This window comes from Narcine bancroftii, chromosome 6 (assembly GCF_036971445.1).
Source record: "Narcine bancroftii isolate sNarBan1 chromosome 6, sNarBan1.hap1, whole genome shotgun sequence".
NCBI lineage: Eukaryota > Metazoa > Chordata > Chondrichthyes > Torpediniformes > Narcinidae > Narcine > Narcine bancroftii.
In genome coordinates this window covers 208687380-208710946 of record NC_091474.1, presented here as the reverse complement: position 1 = coordinate 208710946, position 23567 = coordinate 208687380, and the positions used below count along the sequence as shown (strand labels likewise).

The window sequence follows — 23567 nt, the reverse complement described above, 5'->3', positions numbered from 1 at the left end:
ACTATATAACATGCAATCTTTAAAGGCCAACTCCTTTAAGCTTTGTCACAACTCAGCAGTTCTGAAGTAAATTGCCTGTGACATATTCTGTTTATCTCATGCCAAAATCTGCAAGGAAGCTGGCACTTAGCTGACTAAATCCCCTGTGAAATTCTTTGAAAGCAAGTTAAGCCATGGTGCCAGGCATAAATTAATAAAATTATTTAAATTAAATTTGAACAAAATACTTAAAATGAATGTTGTCTTGAATTAATTTAGACTTAAATTATACTTGCCTCTCTCACTTGCAGCCACTTTTCTCTATTCAAATGGATGTCCTTCTGCAGAGTCAAACCTGGTGTCAGATCCACACTGTTTTCCAGTGCAAGATGAGGGACTGCTCCTGTACTAGAATGTGTGAGAAGTCCAGGATCAATCAGCAAATCCCAGTTATTTGCTCTGTGGAAGTTTAGGATTTCTGGATTGCACAAGTTGTGAGGCTAAAACCTGCAGTTCTCTGGGAACAGCTCTATCTTGGGTGTTGCAGAGATGTGCCAATAGTGTGCTGTCAGAGGTATTAGTGGGTTGTTTCAGCATATTGACTCTGCAATAATGGTAAAATAATATAATCTGGGTTAAAAATGATGTCTGTCATTGGAGGAAAGCTTTGAGGGGATATTATCCCCATGAGTTTCTGTTTGTTTGTAGATTGCAGGTTATGGATTTCTCACACCTGAACAACCATGGACTAGTGAAGGGTAGTTGGGTAGAGGGCAAACAAACGTTACACATCTGGAAGACAGGCAAAGCAGTGGGTATTTTAGATGGGATTACTTAAGGTGGTATGTGATTGGGAAGAAAAAGATTGGGAACCACTGTCTTAAGCCTTGTCCATAATGGAAATGAAATGACCAATCATCACACTGTACTCTGTCTCTGAAGAGGCTTTTGTGTTGATGAGGGCTGTTTCAGTGACGCTTCTGGCCATTGGTGACACAATTAATGAAGCAGACTTCAAAATGATCTGACAGATAAATTATTTATTCACCTAATAGGAATCTGTCAAGTCCTTAAGCAGGCAAAAATTAATTCTCTTCTCATTTACTTTCCTGTTCATTTGTGATTAATTGCAGTGTGCAATTTGACTGCTTTACAGACTAGGTTTTAGTTTCATTAGCCAAGATTCAGTGCTGTATTTGGCAGCAAGCACTTGACGTTTTAAAAGCAGGATCAGGTACCATGCCCTTGAGGATTAACAGAAGTCATCAAAAGGCTTTGTTCTTTTATTTGGAAATTAACTAATGATGCACCCAATGAAATGATTTAAAAAAAAAAAAAAAAAAAAATCTTTTGCTTTGTTTTTGTATCTGTACAGGTGCTCAGTTTTAAGAAAGCTATTAACTTCTCTGGGACAAGTGCAACCAATTGACTTGGAACAAGCAGTTCAGTGGCAAGAAGCATATTTAAAGGCACTGCAAAATTTATTGGGTCCTCCTGCCAGCTCATCCATTGATATTGGCAATGCGAGAGGTGCTGCACAGCATCGGAAATCTGCTGCTGAGCATGTGATGGAAGAAAAGTACACGAACAGAAGTTTGTACCGATCAGATTGCTTTGAGCTCTGGATGTCCTCATCAGAAAAACCTGTTAATGAAACTGATCCAATTCAACACGGCAGGAGCGGTTTCATTAGTAGTCACATTGACCAGAGGTTGCAGCTATCTATTCCTTCAGCTTATGAAATGGCTCTTGAATGTCCTATCCAGGAGGGCAAAGAACTAAGCAAAAGGCCACCTTCTCTAAGTTCCTTTGACTCTGGAATAGATGGGACTGGTATCTACAACTTGGAAACTGTAAAATTTAATTATGAAATAACCAATCGGGAACAGGGGGCAAAAAAATCTCCAAACTCCTCACTGATAACTGAATCTGCAAAGCTAAATGAAGACGGAACGGTTGGTGGGGTTGAGACCCAGTGCCCAGCAATTGAAGAATTTGAGTTTGCTGATTTTTCATCCATATCAAGCGAAGTACAGCCTGTCCTAAAAAGTGATCCAAATGCTTTAAATTTTGAGATAAAAGTGAGCCGTTCAGCTAGCTTGCCCAAGAATCCGTGGGTTAGCCTTTCCGTTGAGGACCTTGAGAAATCCTATGTGGTCACAATTAGTCCCAAAAAGTCTGTCTTGGAGTCGCAACGTTTCAAGCATGTAAAAAGTGCAAGTTGCGATGTGGTAGATGAGAACGAAGAGAGACAGGTGAACGGGTTTTGTGGTATGACTCCCACTTTGAATAAACTGAGCCTAACAAAGACTATGTCAGCTGTGGAAAAGGAACCAGTCCTGGTTGTTGAGCAGAGTGCTGTGCACATGAGTGAGAGATTTAAAGATCCAGAGTGCTGCGAAGAACTGAATTTGAGTCCTTCCAAAAATGTCGAAAATCTTGAAGATAAAAACCCAGAACTTCCCTACAATAGTTATGAATTTTGTGGATCTAGAATGTTACTGGAAGGTAGTGGCAGTGAAAGGTAGGATACTATTGTATCTACTCCATCTCGCACGTGGAGAAATTCTCCACATGACTGTGAGAATATATTGAATTCTCTGTGAAATTTACCAAGGAATCTGATTTCCTATTCCTGATCAAAGGGACTGATTGAGGAGGGATATAGGAGCAGAGTGCCCGTTATAACCATATAACAATTACAGCACGGAAACAGGCCAATTTTTCCCTTCTAGTCCGCATTGATCAAAGCACCCTCCTCTAATCCCATTTACCAGCACTCTGCCCATATCCCTCCATCCCCCTCCCATCCATATACTTATCCAACTCTTTCTTAAATGACAAAATTGACCCTGCCTCCACCACCTTTCCCGGAAGCCCATTCCACACAGTAACCACTCTCTGAGTAAATAAATTCCCCCTCGTGTTACTCCTAAACCTTTGCCCATCAACTCTCAACCCATGACTTCCTTGTATGGCCAAGGATGTTGTTCCATTTTGGCCCATTAATCAATGTTTTGCCCATACCACTGTAAATGGTTTTCCTATTGAAAATGAATACATTGCCCTTCCAAATGATGCTTTTCAAGTCCTCATTTACATATCTTCATATCACACTTCTGGCTCTTAAGCCAATTTCCTTAAATCTATCCTCTCTCAGTTTCTCCTCATCTCTCCTATAAGTTTGTGGTTTTTAAAGCACCAGTTCAATCTCTCTCGTTGACCACTTTTGGAAAACTGCAGCTGCTCTCTCCAATAGCTGAAGTGCCGAGCCCCAGTACCTGCCTAGTGTCTTTTCAACCTTGCTGAAGTGTTGTGCTCGACATGCACGGAGGGCTTTTTTTGTGAATGGGTTTTGCTGGGTTTGCTCAAAACATGGCATCCAAAACTTTATTTGTTACTTTATCTTTAAAATTTGTTCTTTAAATGCATTTGATGTGCTTTAAGGAACCAATGAGGCATTCCAGAAAATGGTAGCGTAAGAGTTTAATGATGCAGTTCTGATCCCAGTAATATAGAAGGGATGTGATGAAGCTGGAGAGAGTGCGGAAAAGATTCTCAAAGATATTGTCTGAACTGGAGGCCTCTTGTCCTAAGCAGTGACTGGAGAAACTGGGACGATTTTCATTAAAATGAAGGAGGCTGAGGGGTGGCCTTCTAGAGGTATGGAAAAGGTGTATGGTCTGTCTTTTTCCCAAGATAGGAAATTCTGAGACTTGTGGGAAGAATTTTTTGGGGAGACTTGAGGTGCTCAATATGGAATGAGCTGCCCAAGGAAGTAGTTTAGGCTAGTATGATTACAATGCTAAAGACATTTAGACATGTTTATGGACAAGAAAAGTTTAGATGTACATGGCCACATGCAGGCAAACAGGATATGGTTTGGAAGGCAGCTTGGTCAGACCAAAGGGCCTGTTTCAGAGTTGTACACTACTGTGATTCCACTACTTTAGGTCAGGCTGCACCTGTGGAAAGGGAAACTGAGTTAATGCTCTGGGTCGGTGACCCTTTGTCAAAAATGGGGGAGGAAAAATGAGGTAAAACGAATCATTGATGCAAAGAAGGCAGGAAGGGATGGTACAAAAGGAATATTTGTGAGTATGTTAGGGCTGGATAAGTGGGGCAAGTAGAGGGTAATTGTGTTTGTCTGCTTTGAGTGTTGTCAATAGGAGGGTGTAGGAAATGATCAGCAGAAAATTAATAGTACTGTGATTCAAAGCAATTAGGGATGGTGTTTATGTCTAAGGAAGTGGAAGGAGCATCTTGAAGAACTTCAGGGTAGGCATCCCTCGACAGTATCTTGATGAAGGGCTCAAGCCCAAAATGTTGGTTATGTATCTATATCATTATATAATGTACACTCTTTGACCTGCTAAGTTTTTGCAGCTTTGTGTTTTTACTTGCATTGATAGGCGAGAGAGAGAGAGAATATTTTTCCCCTCTTTAAAGCCAAAGGCTGTTTTACACTTTTTACTAGAACTGTGAATTTTCATGCAGAAAACAGACTGAACCAACGACTTATGACTGGGATATAAAGGAGCAAGAGATGCTTCAGGATGATGTGGAAAAGCTACTGCTGAAAACAGCCAAAATATTGGATGTAAGTGGTTAAAAAAATTCTTTTTTGTGCAAATGAACCTTTATTGCTAACCTCATGCAAGTGGAAAGCAGTTGGAATGAGTATGTGGATTGAGCAGTGGTGTCGAATGTAGGGTTTCCGATTCCTGAAGCTTTGGAACTGGTTCTCGGGGAGGTGGGACCAGCGCATATCAGTCGGTCTGCATCTGGGATCGATGTCCTTGGAGGATTGTTTGTTTGGGTTGGGGAAGGTTTAAACTAATATGGCGGGGGAAGGGGAATCCATGCAAGACCTCGGAAGGCAGAGGGGGAGGGGGATTCTGCGCAGGAGGGCAGGTCCGCACAGGAGGGCGGAGGAAGCAGTGCAGAGACCAAAGGGAAAAGTAAGAGTGGGGTACTGAAAATTCAAATGTAAAGGTTACAAAGATTTTAAAAGGATGTGAGGAAGGAAGGTCAAAGTTGGATGGGAACAGTGTTCAACATGTCCTTTAAATGATGGACTTCCTATGGCGATATTACCTGAAAAAAACAAACAAAATCTTTCAGCTAAAACTTGACCCTGCCTTTTTTTTCCCAACTATAATCTGCTGTATATTCCCATCACTTCACTGACATTTTGTTTATTGGGCACTGTGAATGTGAGGAAAATTATTTTACTGGTTGGTTGTATCAAAGTCTGGTTCGCCAATTTAAATGCCCAGGCATGCAGAGAGCTAGAGAAGATTGCAACCATAGGCAGGCCCATCTCAGGCTCTGACCCCACATCCTTCCCCCTGCCCCCTCCCCCCCCCCCCCCCCCCTCAACCCATTGCAAACATCTCTCTGAGGCACTGCCATGAGAAGGTAACCAATATCAAATCATCACCCTGGTCACAACCTCTTCTGGTATCTTTGGCCAGAAACCTAAGGAGGACTAGGTTAAAGAATGATTTCTTTCCAACGGCTATCAGACTGGTGAACCTCCCTTTGATACATGAATGATACATGACTGGGCTGCGTGATTGTCTTAGCGGTTAGCACAGCGCCAGCGATCGGGACGGGTTTGAATCTGCGCTGTCTGGAAGGAGTTTGTACCTTCTCCCTGTGTCTGTGTGGGTTTTCCCTGGGGCCCTGGTTTCCTCATACTATTCCAAACTTACAGGGGATGTAGGTTAATTGCATGCCAATCGGGTGGCACAGACTCGTGGGCCGAAATGTCCCATTACCGTGTTGTATATCTAAATTTAATTTAAAATAATTTAAACTGCTCCAACACCACAAAAACAAGTCACTGTTTTGCACGTGGCTACTGTGAATATTCTCAAATTTGTGTATTTATTGTCTTTTTCAAATTAAATTCAAATAGTTTACTATGACAGATAGTTTACTATTTACAAATTCCTGTTCAGCTGCAGCAAGTAAGAATTTTGGTTCATAGAATATATTGCACATGTGTCATGATCCCATCTTTTGGGCCCAGGAGGAAGAATCTGTGCTCAGACAAGAAAATGAGCTGGAGCTTCTGTTACAATTGGAAGATCAAGAAAGCAGCGACGATCCTGAAGAGAACCACTCCATATCCAAGAAACATCAAGGGACTACAACCAGTGGAAAGGTAGAACTCTCAAAATAATTCTCTCGAGGTGTCTCATAAAACCCCATGGCCAAATGTTTTCATTAGTTGCATTGTAAATGTATCAAAGTACAAATTTGTCATTATAATTGGGTTGAATATCCTTAAAAAAAATCTTTTATTTCTCTTTCTTTATTCCTTGTACAACTCTAGTATAAATACATATTGGACTGGGATTCAAGTCCAAATACTATTGCCACTAAATGTGTAATAGTCTCAATCCAATGGATTTATTATATATTTGTTTCCTTTCCTGGAAAAACTTAATAAAGATAACTTTAAAGGAAGGAATATCCGAAAATAACTTTGCCTTCAACACTGCTTTACTCCAAACACTGACCTTCCCTTTTGATTGCGATGGAAAATGACAGAAATCAGTTTTTGGAAGAGTGCACCTGGTAGGAAGTTGTGCCTTCTAACCTTGTGCATTTGTGAAGTACCTACTGTGATTGTCTGTTAGAATTAAAGCATTTTAAAAAAATGATAGGGAAATCATAATGCCCACTTCCTAACGAGCAGCACAGGCTCCCTTCTTTGTAATTATCCTGTTGGAGAGCATCCAAATTCATTTTGGAAACAGGAGGGCAGATGTTTATCTGTTACAGTATCCTGCCGAGAGCTCTGTGGACCATGATTCCATATTAAGAATTCTTTCATCTCACCTGGCCCTTGTGTTTTATATGTCTGGCAAATTGTTAAATCATGCTCTTGGCAGTGGGTAACATCCTGTAAAAATGTTATTAAAACAAGAAGAATTAAATGCCTGATGCAGAAGCTTCACTCCAGACAAGCTCAATGCATTTTAGGCCTGATTTGACCATCAGAGCAAGGAGGAACAGCTGCGCACCCCCTTGACCCTGATGATCCTCTCCTGTCAATATCGGATGACATGCAGGTTGCCTTCAGGAGAGTGAGTCCAAGGAAAGCATCTGGTCCAGACAGAGTACCTGGCCATGAAGCATATCAGCTCCTCTCCGAAAAATGACATGTTCCCCTTCCAATTTGCCTACTGTGACAACAAGCCTGTAACAGATGTCATTTCACTGGGTCTACACCAAGCCTTGGAACACCTGGACAGCAAAGATGCATACATCGGGATGCTCTTTATTGATTACAGTTTGGCAATCAGAACCATCATCCCCTCAGAATTAAACAGTAAACTCCAAGATTTGGGCCTCAATATCCCAATGTGCAATTGAATTTTGGATTTCCTCACTTTCAGATCTCATTCAATTTGGATTGAGGAAAAATATCTCTTCCATAATCTCCATCAGCACTGGAGCACCACCGGTCTGTGTACTTAGCCCCCTGCTCTGCTAGCTTTATAACTATGTCTGTGGCCAAGTACGACAACACTGCCATTTTACGAGTTTGCTGAGGTGCAGGGGGGGGGGGGGGGAACAATGAGACAGCATATGGTGAGGGTCAGGGAGGGGGGGGGGGGAGATTGAAATATTGGCAGAATGGTGTACTAACAACATCCTCATTTAATGTCACCAAGATCAAGGAACTAATTTTGGTCTTTAGGAAAGGAAAACCAGAATTGTACAATTCAGTGAACATTGGGAGATCAGAGGTGGAGAGGGTCAGAGACTTTAAATTCCCGGGTGTCACCATCTCAGATGATGTTTTCTGGCCCCATCATATCAATGTCATTGTGATGAAAGCATGACAAGTGCCTCTATTTCTGCAGGAGTTTGCAGAGGTTCACTATGTCATGGAAAACCGTGGCAAATTTCTACAGATGAATAGAAGTTGCATCATAGTCTTGTATGGGGGCACCAATACCTCTGAGGGGGGAAAATTCCTACAAAAGGTAGTGGACTCAGCCCTGTATATCTCAGGCATAATTCCTTCCACCGTTGAGGATATGTATAGGGAATGTTGCTGTTGGAGAGCAGCATCAATTGTCAAAGATCTGCACCACTCAGGACACACTCTTTTCTCACTGCTGCCATCAGGACCGAGGTATAGGTGCCTCAGGACTTTGACCACCAGATTCAGGAATAGTTGCTACCCCTCAACTATCAGACTCCTGTAAAATAGACTCATTCAGAGACTCATTTAAGGACTTTTATTTTGCTTGTGATTTATTACTGTACATTTATATATTTGTTTATCCATTTGAATAGTCAGTTTACAGTTCTTTCTTTGAGTACAGATTACAATTAATATAGAAATTCTGCCTGGCTCTCAGAAAAAGAATCTCAGGGTTATGTGTCTACTCTGACTATAAATTTGAACTTTGATATTTGATTAATTTATCTTCCTAGTATAGTAAAACTCCAGGTATTCAGCACCTATGGGGATAGGTAGAGACCAGATAATTGATTTTTTTGAGATTGGGTTGCATGGATTTGCGAACTAATGGCTAGGTGGGCCAATTTTAAACTTCCGTACTTTTTTCTACCATATTTACTTGTGTAATCGTCAATTTTTTTGACCAATTTTTAAGGTCTTTTTTTTGGAGGGGGGGCAACTTTTACACAGGGCAACTTTTGACCAAAGTAAGTACCTTTGTTGGGAGCTTGGAGGGATGGGACTGGATGGTAAGTCTGTGTTCTGGGCGTTGGGAGCTCTGGTGGGTGGGTGGGTGGTTGGAGTCTCGGGAGCTCCGGTGGGTGGGTGGTTGGAGCCTTGGGAGCTCCGGTGGGTGGGTGGTTGGAGCCTCAGGAGCTCCGATGGGTGGGTGGATGGTTGGAGCCTCGGGAGCTCCGGTGGGTGGGTGATTGGAGTCTCGGGAGCTCCGGTGGGTGGGTGGTTGGAGCCTCGGGAGCTCCGGTGGGTGGGTGGTTGGAGCCTCGGGAGCTCCGGTGGGTGGGTGGTTGGAGCCTCGGGAGCTCCGGTGGGTGGGTGGTTGGAGCCTCGGGAGCTCCGGTGGGTGGGTGGTTGGAGCCTCGGGAGCTCCGGTGGGTGGGTGGTTGGAGCCTCGGGAGCTCCGGTGGGTGGGTGGTTGGAGCCTCGGGAGCTCCGATGGGTGGGTGGTTGGAGCCTCGGGAGCTCCGGTGGGTGGGTGGTTGGAGCCTCGGGAGCTCCGGTGGGTGGGTGGTTGGAGCCTCGGGAGCTCCGGTGGGTGGGTGGTTGGAGCCTCGGGAGCTCGGGTGGATGGTTGGAGCCTCGGGAGCTCCGGTGGGTGGGTGGCCGGGACAAGGTCTGCAATCAGTGCATCAGGAGCACTCGTGGGTGTGTGGCTGGAGCGAGAGTCCTCGAGCGGGCATTCAGGACCTTGGGAGGTCTGGTGGTGGTCAGGACCAAAAAAAAAGGTGACATTTATATGTGTCATACAAAACAGGCCATTTTTGGACCAAGTATTACACAGTATTGACGATTACACAAATATATATGGTAGTTATTTTTCTTTTTTTTGCCAGTTGCTTAAGGCTGCCCATTGTTTGAATTCTAAACCATTGGTTTTACAATAGTGTCTTCTGGGAGCCAGGAGGGATATTGTTTCAATTTGAAGACGAAAATTGGCAAAGCTCATTTTTATCCTGTGCTTTGTTTTCTGTGCTCTATCTGAAAGACAATATCTCGGGAATACCATGTCCATTTTAATACCAAAAGTCAACACTATGTTACAACAGTTGACGCTAAACAGAAAGTGGTGGTTATAGAGATTTTAACTTGATTTGAATAAGGAAAATTTTGAGGAGATGCAAAAGGATTTAGAGGATGTGGATTTGGATAATTTATTTTCAGGGAAGGATGTAACAGATAAATGGAGGATATTTAAAGGGGAACTTTTGAGAGTACAGAGCTGGTATGTCCTGTGAGGATTAAAGGAAAGGTTAGAAAATATAGGGAGCCTTTGTTTTCCAGGGGTATTGGGAATTTGGTTTGGAGGAAGAGGGATGTGGACAACAGGTATAGAGAGTAGAGAATAAATGAGGTGCTTGAGGAATATAAAGAGCGCAAAGAAAAATCTTAAAGAAATTAGGCTTAAAGGAGATATGAGGATGCATTGGCAGGCAAGGTAAAAAAATAAATCCAAAGGGTTTCTGCATGTATCTTAAAAATAAAAGAATAGTGAGAGATATAATTAGGCCCCTTGAGGATCAGAGTGGTTGGCTATGTGAGGAGTCAGTGGATGGGGGATATTTTAAATGATTTTTATTTTCTTCAATATTCACTAAGGAAAGGAATATTGAGTCAGGTGAAGAAACGAAATCTGGTAGTGAGGTCATGGAAAATATACAGATTAATGGGGAAGTAGTATTGGCTATTTTAAAGAGATAAAGGTGGATAAATCTTTGGGTCCTGACAAGATATTCCCTGATATCTTGACAAAAATATTTAAAATGTCATTAGCCACAGGATTACAGGATTGCCAGAGGATTGGAATAGAAGTATTTTTAAAAATGCTTCAAAAGTAAACCTGGTAATTATAGGGCTATGAGTCTGATGTCGATGGTGGGTAAATTAATGGAGATTGTTCTGAGAGATGGTATATACAATTATTTGAAAAGACAGGGATTGATTTGGAGTAATCAACATGGTTTTGTACATGGTAGATCATGTTTAACAAATCTTAGTTTTTCAAGGAGGTTACTGAGAAGGTTGACGAGGGGAAGGCTGCGGATGTTATTTAGTAAGGCCTTTGACAGGTATTAGGTATTAACGTTGAAGTAGAGAAATGGATTCAACAATGTTTGGATGGGTGATGCTAGAGAGTACTGGTGGAAAATTGTTTGTCATATTGGAGGCCGGTGACTAGTGGAGTGCCTCATGGATTGGTACTGGGTCCATTGTTGTTTGTCGTATATATTAATGATCTAGATGATAGGGTGGTAAATTGGATTAGTAAGTATGCAGATGATATGAAGATTGATGATGTTGTGGACAGTGAAGAAGGTTATCAAAGTTTGCAGTGGAATATAGGACAGTTAGAAGAGTGGGCTGAAAGATGGCAGATGGAGTTTAATACTGATAAATGTGAGGTCCTACACTTTGGTAGGACTAATCAGCAAAGGTTATACACATTACATGGTGGACAACTGAGGAGTGCAGTAGAACAAAGGGATTTAGGAATTCTGCTGCATGATTCCTTGAAAGTTAAGTCACATGTTGATAGGGTGGTGAAAGAAGCATTTGGTATGTTGAGCTTCATAAATCATAGTATTGAATACAGGAGTTGGGATCTCATATTGAAGTTGTATAAGGCATTGGTGAGGCCAAATTTGGAGTATTGCATGCAATTTTGGTTGCCGAATTATAGGAAGGATGTGAACAGAATAGAGAGAGTGTAGAGGAGATTCACAAGAATATTGCCTGGGTTTCAGGGTTTGAATTGCAAAGAAAGGTTGACCAGGCTTGGACTCTATTCCCTGGAGTGTAAAGATTGAGGGGTGATTTAATAGAGATATTCAAAATTGAGGGGGAAAGATAGTCAATGTAGACAGGCTTTTTCCATTGAGAGTGGGGGTAGATTCAAACAAGTGGACATGGATGGAGATTGAAGGGGAGAAAGTTTAGAGGAAATATGGGGGAATTTCTTCATTCAAAGGGTAGTGGGAGTGTGGCATGAGCTTTTGGCCAAAGTGGTAGATGTAGGTTTGATTTCTATTTATTTATTTTAATTTTTTTTAAAAATTTTCACACTATGAACCATATTAATCAAAATACACACAAACATTTCCTTCTTGAATATACACAGTGGCATTTTCTCCCCTTTTTTCCCCCATCCCTCCCTCCTTCCCACCCCCCCCTACAAACCCATTAAACGTTCAACATATACAATACAATAAACCCATTAAACAATGTCATCACACAATGAAAATAAACAAGAAAATTGTCATCTACTTTTACACACTGGGTCAGTTCATTTCGTCTTCTTCTCATTCAATCATTTTAGGGCGTGGAGGTCCGCGGTAAGCCCTCTCTGTTGTGTTCCATGTACGGTTCCCAAATTTGTTCAAATAATGTGACATTTTTTTTAAATTGTATGTTATTTTCTCCAATGGAATACATTTATTCATTTCCATGTACCATTGCTGTACTCTCAGGCTCTTCTGATTTCCAAGTTGACATTATACATTTTTTTTGCTACAGCTGAGGCTATCATAATAAATATTTTTTGTGCTTCATCCAGTTTGAGGCCTATTTCTTCTTATATTACTTAGAAGAAAGATTTCTGGATTTTTTTGTTATGTTGCTTTTTGTGATTTTATTTAATACCTGGTTTAGATCTTCCCAAAACTTTTCCACTTTCTCACATGCCCAAATTGCATGTATTGTTGTTCCCGTTTCCTTCTTACAGCAAAAACATCTATCTGATAATGTTGGATCCCATTTATTTAACTTTTGGGGCATGATATATAGCCTGTGTAATCAATTATATTGTATCATGCATAACCTCGTATTTGATTTTAATTTTTAAGGAAAAATTGGATGTAGGTATGTGTGAGAGAGGAGTGGAGGGTTATGGGCTGAGTGCAGGTCAATGGGACTAGGTAGGAGTAAGGTATTCAGCATGGACTAGAAGGGTTGAACTGGCCAGTTTCTGTGGTGTAACTGTCATATGGTTATATTATTATTGTCTCTCAGGTCAAGATGCTAGTTTTTCAATGGGGGTTTGCACATTTCTCTGTGATGGTATGGGTTTTTTGTCTCGTGTTCCAGTGTTTTCCCTCTCTTTTCCCCGCCCCCCCCTTTTTTTTTAAACAGAAATGTGCATTAAAGTGAATTGGACTGATCTAAATGATTGTTCAGGATTTAATGGCAAATGAAATCAAAGGGGAGTTGATGGACACGTGTGAGGAGAATATGTTGTTGAGCTGAGGGAAATGGGAGAACACTGAATAGAACGCGAGGGATTGTATCCTTGGGAGCTGACATTGTCCCAGTGGGCCATAGGTCTCCAGTGTCATTAGTATAAATGGTCAGCATTTAAGCAAAGCGTATGCCACTGGCAAATAAAAATGACTGTCCTGATGGGGGTCCGACAACGACTTCGAATTTTAGCTTTAGACGGATACTCTTTCCAATGTATCCATATTGGATTTTACCAGCCATCCATGTGGTTCCTTTGAATGAGACATTATTATCTGCTGACTTTTTGTTTCCTCAGTCCAACGTTCAGCCTCTATGGAAAATGGGCTGGGATTTAGGCTTGAGGGCATGTCAGTTTGGGGGTTCACAGTATCATTAAATCTTCAAATATTTCTGTGCCTTTTGCTTGTCTTAAAAGAATCTATTTGTTACAGATGACAATGTCCATGAAGGAGCTTTCAGAAGCTGGAGTGATTGGGCTGGAGGAATATCTGTGGTCAGAAACTGGACAGGATGGATTTCATAGCAGTTGCATGTGCCCACATTTGCCTTGTGACAGTGAGCATGAACAAGAAGAAAGAAGCTTCAAACGTTACACTGGGGCTTGCTCTGCAAATTGTAATACTGCTCCATCTGTTACAAGGTCACACTGGGCGCATCAGAATGATTCCAGGCTACTACAAGAGTTGGAAGAACTCAATCAAATTGAGGACAGAATTCTGGAAGAGAACTTAAAAATAAGAGAGTTGTGTTGCCCTGAGGAAGACCTGAGTGCCCAAATTCCAATTCCACACGTGTCGAATGCCAATGACGATAGAGTTAAGTTCTTGATGGAACTGGAGAGGGAAAGGAAAGAGGTTGAGAAAATGGAGCAAAGTCTTGCGAGGGAAGAGAAAATGAAATGCAAAAATTTGAAGAAACAGCCTCAAATATCTTCAAGGACAAAATCTGATAACCAAAACAAAAGTGCAACAAAATCTTCAACGTGTGAAGCAATATCTCATTTAAAAGCCAATCCAGTGGTTGAATTTAAAAAACACTTTATTTTGGGAGGAAGAAATTTAAAGTCCAACGATATATGCAAGACAAATGCTTCTGATTCCGGTTCGAGTCAGGCCCCCGTTTGCCTCAAACGTTCTCTGGTTAAACTGCAGACTGGTCATAGCACAAAAAGAGCAACTAAAACTGTACATTCTAAAAAATTCTCCTTGCAGGACGAAGGACTTGGTCTGACTCGGAATAATATTGTTTCTAGGAGTGAGAAAAGAAATCAATCATGTACAATCGATAGCCAAATATTTATTCCCCCACCACACAATGAAACCTGTGTGCAATCCGATAAAATAGATCATCAGATTAATAATGGAATCTCAGGAGCCCAAGTGGAAAGCAAGCAGGGGATGGATGATCCAGAGTTGTTTGGATTGGCAAATGTGTGCAAGGGACAGGACAGTGTTGATGCTGAAGCTATTTATTTTAGCCCAGTAGAGGGAGATATTCTGAAAAGCAGCACATTGCAGCCTGAATTAGAAAGGAGTGCAACTCTTGTACCATCTGCTCATTCACCTGAGAATGAAATCATCGAAAGTAATGAAAACTATAGTGCAGCATGTAAAAGCCAAAAAGGGACAGCTGTGCAAACCAAGGAAAAGCCAAAACCAGCGCTGCGGACTAGTGTTCCTATTAAAGTGGAGAAGCTTCCAGCCGGTGCAGTTTCTCTGCAATACCTTGGAAATGCAAAGTGTGATAACAAGGACCAGCAAAGACTTCCAGTACCCAAACCCAGGAAATCCATGAAATCCTGCCAAACCGAAAGTTGCCGGGAGCCATGCTTGGAAGATTCCAGCCCATTCGGGAAACATGCTGAGACTGCAGATGTTTCTGCATTTGTGGGAACCTGCTCTGTATCAAAGGAGTCCAAAACACAAATGCCTATGACTGCTGGTCCCAGGCACAAATCTCAGCTCAGTCTCCAAATCAAAGATAAATCACAAGTCATTAAAAAAGACATCATAGGTAAAACCTCTGCCAACTTGTCTGACAGTCCAGTAAATTTTAAAATTGAGCAAGTAGATTGTAGGAATGATAACTCCATCACTGAGGCTAGCTCTTTATCTGACTCCACTGAGAACAGAAAAACATGTTCTTGGGGAGAAGATTCCAAATTGGTGAAGAATGGAAATGTTTGTGATGAAGGTAAATCTGATGCACAACACATTCTTTTTAGTAATGAAATAAAACAGGAAGCCAGTGCAATTTGCAGTAGCATCTTAGAATCAAGAGAGGATTGTGTACCTGAAATGTTGCATTGCATCGAATCCAGAAATATTGGTACTCGGAAAGATTCCGTACATATGACTGATCCAAGCTATTTGCATGATTTTCCTAATCAAGACGTGCATCCTATATTTGAAGATTGCCGTGCAAGGGTATCTGTGACATTTAATCCAGCAATGAATGCCCACACTTTTCAAGCATCTGTTATCAAGGTAACAAAATATATATTTTAAAAAAGATAAATATTTATATATCATCATTGCGAATTAGACCAAAAGGTAACAAGACTTTTGGAATCATGAATTTGATGTGCATTGGGCAAGTAAATTTTTTTGCAAAGTTTTTTCTTCAAGATGGCTGAGATACTAATGAAGAATGAGTTTTTGATTTTTAATTTCAAACGTAAGATGGTAAAACCTATCCCATGATCACAGTGGGCTAAATTGCTGGAAGCTGAGAAATGCCCTCTGAATAACCAAAGATTAATTTTCCATCCAATTATAATGTAGATTGGGAGGCCTAACAAAACAAAATGTGCTTAATTTCATAGTTGAATCATCTTTCATATGTGTGGCAGCAAGACAGTGAAGAGGAAAGCTTGTCTTTTACATTTTCAGCTTGTAATCTAAAATTCAAATTAAGAAATGAATGGATTTGGTTGACCATATAAATCAGCACCAATTTGTTTTTAATTTTTTGAGGGAAAATTTTATTTAAATTTCATACATATATTAATGTACAAGTACAGAAATATTCTTATATAAACAATAATAATACATAATATTCCCCCCACTCCCTCCCCCCAAAATAATAAGCTGAATAACATAGAAAGAATTATAGGAAGAAAGAAGAAGATAAAGAAGGAAAAAGAGATCTGGTTACAAAAATTACAGTAAATTCAGTCAAACTTTGCCTTTTAACACAGTGATTCTCAACTTTTTTCCACTCACATACCACTTTAAATATTCCCTATGACAAAGGTGCTCTGTGATTAGTAAGGGATTGCTTAAAGTGGTATGTGAGTGGAAAGAAAAATTTTGAAAATCACTATCTAATTGACTCGTTATGTGCATGGTTTCATAACTCCAAAGGAAATGGGCCAATGACAATTTTTCTCAAGCAAAATATTTCAGTAACAATTGGGTCTGGAGCAGTGATTCTCAACCTTTCCAGCACACTCGCATACCACCTTAAGTAATCCCTTCCTAATCACAGAGCACCGATGACATAAAGTAGTATGTGAGTGGAAAGAAAAAGGTTGAGAACCACTGCTTTTTAACACATTAAACGTATATATTCACCAAGGAGTTGAGAATGTTTGAGGTTTAGGAAACACCCTCATAATGTAATACCTATAATGTGTAAGTATGGGCATCAAATTTTAAAGAAATTATCATATTTATTTCTCAATTTTTTTTTTCCCCCCCAAGAGGTATAAAACTCTGCATTTCAGCATGCTGTCTATCTGTTCCCAAATTTGAATCTAATTTCCCTGAGGCTGCTATAATTTTCCCTGCAACTGCCGATGCAATTTTCACAAATTACTTTTGAAACGTTAAGTTTTAATTTTGGCCTAATTCCAGAACCATTACCTAGCAAGAAAATCATTGAATCTAGAGGAAATTTGACTTGGTTTGAATTCTTGTGTTAGGGCATTTATTCCCCTTCCCATGATTTTCAAGGGGCAGTGAAGAATCAAACATAGTGTTGTGGATCTGGAGTGGGGTTGGCTGGAGCTACAATATCTTCTTGTTAAACAGTTGCATGACAAGGCTACAGGTTGGAAAAAGGCTGATGCTGGGTACCTGAAGGCAAATTGTGGAGTTTTGTTAGGCTTTTAACTAACTTGTTTTGCATGGCTGCATTTTTGAAACACGGCTAACAGATCATCAGTGATCTGTTGACCTTTATTCTGCCATATTCTTGTACCTCTTCCTTTTAAAAGGCCTTGGTGGCTGTGGTGACAGACTTATTGGCAGTACTCCCAGCATTCTGTTTGCCTCATCTCTGTCCAACTCACTTTCTGGTACATTTTCCATCTAATAAACTGTAATTGCCACTGATTGATGCAGGGGCAGTGTGGGATGGAGGGTTTTTTTTTGGTGTGGCATGACTGATGTTATTTTGACCTGTTTGTTTCAGCTGGGACTTTTCTCCCCGCAGTGTATGAGACTGAGGGGGGATATTGTCGAGGTATTTAGGATCATGAGGGGAAATAAATAAGGTGAATGGTCACATTCTTTTTCCCAGGCTAGGGGGCTGAGGTTTAAAGTGGAAAAATTTAAGAGACTCAAGGGTCCACATTTTCTACACAATGTAATGGATAAATGGAAAGAGCTGTGAAGCCGGGTAGATCTGTGATCTTTATAAGATATGTAAGTAGGTATATGGATAGGTATAGTTGAGAGGAACATGGGCCAAACACAGGCAGATGGGACCTGAAATTTCAGGATGTATTTGTTTCCTTTGTATTTTATGTTGGTTACCCTGTCCAGCCTCATAAACTTTATTGCTAACCAATTCATCTCTATTCTTTATAACAATGTCAATCCCAAATTAATGTGCTCAGCCACAGCACATTTCAGTAAAAGCCTTGTTTTTTTTTCCCAACTTGTGTAACATAAACATTTTTTTTAATGTATTTGGTAGGAAAAGTTGAAAGAAACCAAAACTTGACTGTTCATAAAATTTGAACAGAGTCCTCAGGGGGCCATAGCCAAAAGATGGGTTGAGAATGGCTGCTGTTCATTCACCAACTATTTAATAATGCTTAATTTAAAGGTCAAATTCCTGAGTGGGTTTGGGGAAAGTGTACAGGTTATTAACAGGTGTTTATTTTCTGTCTGTAGTTGGCCTGTGACTATAAAACACCAATTGTATTGGACACTGGTTCTGGCTTGATAAAAGCTGGGTTTGCAGATCAGCAATTGCCTACAGCTATTTTTCCAACAGTAATTGGACGACCCAAATACGAGGTAAATAATGTCAACAGTCATGTCATTGTGAAGCAGCCAGACTAATCACAACCTTCTGTGATCAACTTCTGAAAGTAAGAGTCTTCATAGAGGATCAGATTTCTCATCATTGGACATTCTTTCTTCTTCTTCTTTGGCTTAGCTTCGCGGACGAAGATTTATGGAGGGGTAAATGTCCACGTCAGCCGCAGGCTCGTTTGTAGCTGACAAGTCCGATGCGGGATAGGCAGACATGGTTCCAGCGGTTGCAAGGGAAAATTGGTTGGTTGGGGTTGGGTTTTTCCTCCTTTGCCTTTTGTCAGTGAGGTGGGCTCTGCGGTCTTCTTCAAAGGAGGTTGCTGCCTGCCGAACTGTGAGGCGCCAAGATGCACGGATGGAGGCGAGATCAGCCCACTGGCGGTGGTCAATGTGGCAGGCACCAAGAGATTTCTTTAGGCAGTCCTTGTACCTCTTCTTTGATGCACCTCTGTCTCGGTGGCCAGTGGAGAGCTCGCCATAGAACACGATCTTGGGAAGGCGATCCTCCATTCTGGAGACGTGACCTACCCAGCGCAGAGATGTTTCCCATGGGAAGGGATTCTAGGACAAGAGGGCATAACTTCAGGATAAAAGGGTGTCCATTTAAAGCAGACGTGGAAATTTTTCTTTCGTCGGAGGGTTGGGAGTCTGTGGTAGTTGTTCCCACAGCTGGCTGTGGAAGCAAGGTCATTGGGTGCATTTAAAGCAGAGATTGCCATGTATTTGATTAGTCATGGCATCAGGGGTGTTGGAGAGAAAGCCAGGGAGTGGGGCTGAGCAGGAGGATGGATCAGCTCATGCTAAGAATGGCAGGCAGACTCAATAGGACAATAGGCCTACTTCTGCTCCTTTATCTTGTTATAAACCTTGAGGGAGCTAATGTTTATGTAGAAGATTACTGCACAGCAGATTTATTTTAGTTTTCTAATTTCCCAAATAGTTTGAGCATTGAGACATGAAGGTACATTTTATGGAGAGACTGCAGAGGAGATTTAATGGGCTGTTACTTGGATTGCAAAATGTGTCTTGTGAAGCAAGATTAGCAGAGCGAAGACTTTTCGCTTTGGAGTGAAGGATGAGAGGAGGCTTAATAGAGGTTTACAAGATTGAGAGGCAAAGATAGGTAGACAATCAGCAACTTTTTTTCCCCCAGGGCGGGGGTAGCAAACACCAGAAGACATCTGCACAAAGTGAAGAAAGGAAAGTGTAGGGGAGACCTTGGGGGGAAAGTTCTTTTTTTAAAAAAAAAAAAAAGATTTGTGGGTTCCTGGAATGCATTGCTAGGAGTAGTGGTGGAGGTTGGAACTTTTGGGGCATTTAAGAGACCCATATACAAGAATATGAATGAAGATTGAGGTAGCGAGATTTTTTTTAGGTTGGTATGCGTCGGCACAACATCATGGGCTGAAGGGTAATGTGGTGTAAATGTTCTATATGTATGTTTAAAATGTAATGAGTATTAATGGCCCTTAGTTTGATCCTATTCTATATTATTACAGAATCTTCAAGGTTCTTGTTTCTATTCTCCTGACTTTTTTGGAAGAAAAAGATTAGCAAGTACTGCTGCTTAATCCAAAAGTTGATTATGTTGAAATTGTGCAAAAAGTGCTTCCTCAACAGGATAATTAGGCTTGACTTTGAATAAAAATAACTTTGGATCAATAAGGATAAGTTGAATGATGGATGCTCTGATGTGTTTTTAATCATCAGTGCAGAATTTCTGGATGTGGACCATAAATACAAGGCAAAGACATCTCTTGTGACTATGTTTTTGTTGAGGTGCCTGCTTCCATGGTTGTTGTATTCTGAATCTTTGGTCCCAACCCAATGGAAGAGCAGGCTACCCAGTGATCTGACTTGCAGGAAGTGGTTGGGCTGAAGATAAGGCCACTTAAACCCCTGATGTAGTTAAGTTTTTCTTTCTTTCCTTTAATTAACTTTTTTTTTGGTGATCTGGGTGCCTGCTGGCAAGTCCAATATTTGTTGGCCTTTGATAGGTGGTTGTGATGAACAGCCTACAGACCTGGTAGGGGATTTCAGAATCTTGATTCTGCAACTTTGAAGGAATGGGAATCTATTGCCAGTCAAGAGAATGCACAGTCTGGAGGGGAACATGCAGGTGGCGGTGCTCCAATGTGCTTCCGCCCTTGCTAATGCTTTGGGAGGTGGTGTGGGAGTGGCCTATGTGAATAAATGAACACTCAGGATGGTGGATGGGATCCAGTCAAATTGGTGCTTTGTCCTTGATGGGGCTTTTGTGATTTGCTGGATCACAGTCAGGGAGGCAAATGGAGAATGAGCCTTCTTTCCTAACACCAACTACAATGCCCATTTCTGGCCTTTCAATTTCGTCTTTTGAAGTGTTTTGGGGTTGAAGTTATTTGTACAAGGAATGATCAAAGAGGTGGGATTAATCTTTTGTGTTGAGGTGGGGAGGTGTAGGGGTGAGTGGGTGGAATGCTAAATGCCCTGCCATCCTGACAAGGAACTTCAGCTCTTTGCCTCATTTTTTCTCTTTTTGGGCTGTCTTATTTCTGCCTCTGCCATGTTCAAAATTCACACGTTTTTCTATATTTGTCCACGTATTTAGTTGTAAGGCTGATTCCTTCAGAGCCAATGTGCGCACGATTTTATGGCAGGCAGACTGATCCCCACTGTGAGAAGCAAAGCTCCACACTGGCAGTGCAAATTTGATGTGTTCCCCTTGTAGTATCTGAAAGCAACAGCCTATCTGTAATGACGAACAATTGGTGAAACTGCTTTACAACTCTTGCTTTGCCTCCAGAATATTTGCAACAGGAGGGGTCAGCAGGACATTTACATTGGCCATGATGCTCAGCACATGCGAGGGGTTCTTTCCTTAAACTACCCGTTGGAACATGGAATTGTGACGAACTGGGATGAAATAGAGCAGGTACGTCCAGTGAAACATTTATCAGTTTGAAGACAATAGATGCTTAACAAATACTTCAAAAATCATTGCTAGATGCTTACCCAATAAGATGTTGAATTAAGTACTTTGTTACCAAGTCAGTAGTTTGGATTAGTGAAGACAACAAATAAAATGAATCATAGATTTCACTCCTGATTGCACCCCTTGAAACTGCTGGAAGTGGATGGATGAAGACATGTACGTTTGTAGATCTACGTCCTGTTGCATAGAGTGGCTATAGTCTCTTAAAGGGGCAAATGATTGTACAAAAATAGTGCACACAATGTGGGCAGCACAGTTAGCACAGCCATTAGCACAATGCCTTTGCAATGCTAGTGATCTGGACTAGGGTTTGAATCCCACACTGTCTGTAAGGAGTTTGAACATTCTGCCCATGTCTGAGTGGGTTTTTCCTGGGGGCTCCAATTCTCCTCTACCCCCCTCCCCCCCACCCCACTGTTCGAAATGTACCGACGTTGTAGGTAAATTGGGTGGCATGGACTCGTGGGCCAAAATGGCCTGTTACCATGCTGTGAGTCTAAATTTAAATTGTCTCTGGATACTAAATTAATATAGATTCGTGGAGTAACACAGCACAGAATGGGACCCTTTGTCCCAACTCGTATGTGCCGACCTGAATTAGTCCCATTTGCTTCTCAGCCTTTTCTATTGAAATATCTTTTAAACATTTCAATTGTTTCTGCCTCTACATCTTTCTCAGAAACTTGCTCTGTAGACCCAACACCCTTTGTGAGGAAAGGCTTTCCTCTCTGGTCCCCCTGAAATCTTTTCCCTCTGCCCTGAAACCCATCCCATTATTTTTTGATTCCTCTGGCGTGGGGGGTGGGGGGAGAAGGTGACCATCCACTTTGCTAATTCTCCTTGTGGTTTACATATCTCTATGAGGTCCCCTCTTTCTTATAAGGTCCTGGGAGAAAGTCCCAGCATATCCTTGCACCTGAAGCCTGATAGTCCCAGTAACATTCTGCTTTCTTTCCAGCTTAATTCTCTATTTTTAGTTTTGCAACAAAGCTGCTTTCCCTTTGGTTGCCTATTTGCATTATTTGGTATGGTGATGCTTACGGGACATGAGAAGCAAGTGCTTATAAATAAACTCATTGAACTTTTGGATGGAATTTCATTGGATCAATGAAACCTAGCTTTGTCAACTGAAAAAAAAGCACAAATGTAAGTTTGCCAGTAATACTTGTGTGCTGAACGTGAGGGAAAAATCATCAACTTTGTATTCTCCAGAAATCCCAAAATGCTTTGCAGATGAGAAGTTACTGTGATGTAGCCTCCTGCACCAGAAGCTTGCAAACGTTGTATAAAGGGCCATTCATCAGCCAAATGCTAAGTATAGGTTGGGTTCTGCACTACTGTGTAAAGTCATGCGTTCACGTTTATTGTCGCATGTATGGAAGTTCATTTTGCCAACAGGCCAGCCCGTCAATCATACATCATATAGCAAGAAAAACACAGTACAGAGTTACTGAAAGATCAGGTAGAACATAATTTTATGAGTGTGGAGTTTGATAACGTAGGAAAAAAGCATGATCTCACACTTGTGGATCTCCTTCCGACGAGATGAAGGTGAACTCTAGGGATGGGATGTGTCTTGGAATATATTAAATGTTTTTCCAAAGCAGTGGGAAGTGTTGACAGAGGGGAGGATAGGTTTGTTTGATGGTCTGAGTTACATTCACAACTCTGCAGTTTCTTTGATAGACCAGTTCCTGTACCACACAATGATGCATCCTGACAGGATATTTGAATGGTGTATCTGTAGAAGCTGTTGAGGGAGGTGAGTGACGTGCTGTAATTTCCTCAGGCTTCTGAAAAAGTAGAGGTGCCGGTTCACTTTCGCATCCATCAAGACAACATCTTTGAACCAGAACAGTTGGAGATACTTACTTACAGGAACCTGAAGCTGCCTGGTATCTCCACATCAGTACGTTAATCTGTTCCTGGGAGTGAGCTCCTTCTTTTGGACCATCCATGATGTACTGAAGCAAGCTCAACCTGAACACAACCCCTTCAATGTAGTACTCTCTTACGACTGGGGGTGGGGGGGTTATAGACCGACATCGAGTGCCTATATTTTTCAATGGTTCTTTACTCAAAAATTTTCTTATTCGTAAATGAGCAAGTTTTAATGGGATCTCATTGGCAGTTTTTGTGACAGATTATGTTGTGCTTTATATTGTATATAGAGGTGTTTTAAAGGAGATAAACTGAGGCAGGTTTTAGTGTAGGTCATAAACAAACACTTCAGAACAGATCTCATTTAAAATACTGGAGATCTGCTTAAGCTAGCCAGGCAGGCTCAGAGTGGGGATGCCTATAGAGACTTCATTAATGGATTATTGTTTACATCCGGTACCGCACGGATGGTAGTCTCTTCAATCTGAGGCGCCTGCAAGGTCAC

At 41.3% G+C, this 23567-nt stretch overlaps 1 protein-coding gene across 5 annotated transcripts in view; it reads left to right on the top strand.

The window, feature by feature from the left end:
• Positions 1-23567, top strand: part of LOC138737011 (uncharacterized) — a 109177-nt gene that overhangs the window by 54586 nt on the left and 31024 nt on the right. For 3 of the 5 annotated variants that reach the window (XM_069887368.1, XM_069887369.1, XM_069887371.1), the window contains 6 exons: positions 1355-2503; positions 4477-4579; positions 6017-6151; positions 13372-15426; positions 18064-18189; positions 20993-21121. In XM_069887368.1, the coding sequence (XP_069743469.1) occupies positions 1355-2503; positions 4477-4579; positions 6017-6151; positions 13372-15426; positions 18064-18189; positions 20993-21121 (3697 nt within the window). Of the gene's footprint in view, positions 1-1354; positions 2504-4476; positions 4580-6016; positions 6152-7888; positions 7986-13371; positions 15427-18063; positions 18190-20992; positions 21122-23567 lie in introns of those variants that run through there. The other 2 variants (XM_069887370.1, XM_069887372.1) reach the window with 2 other exon arrangements.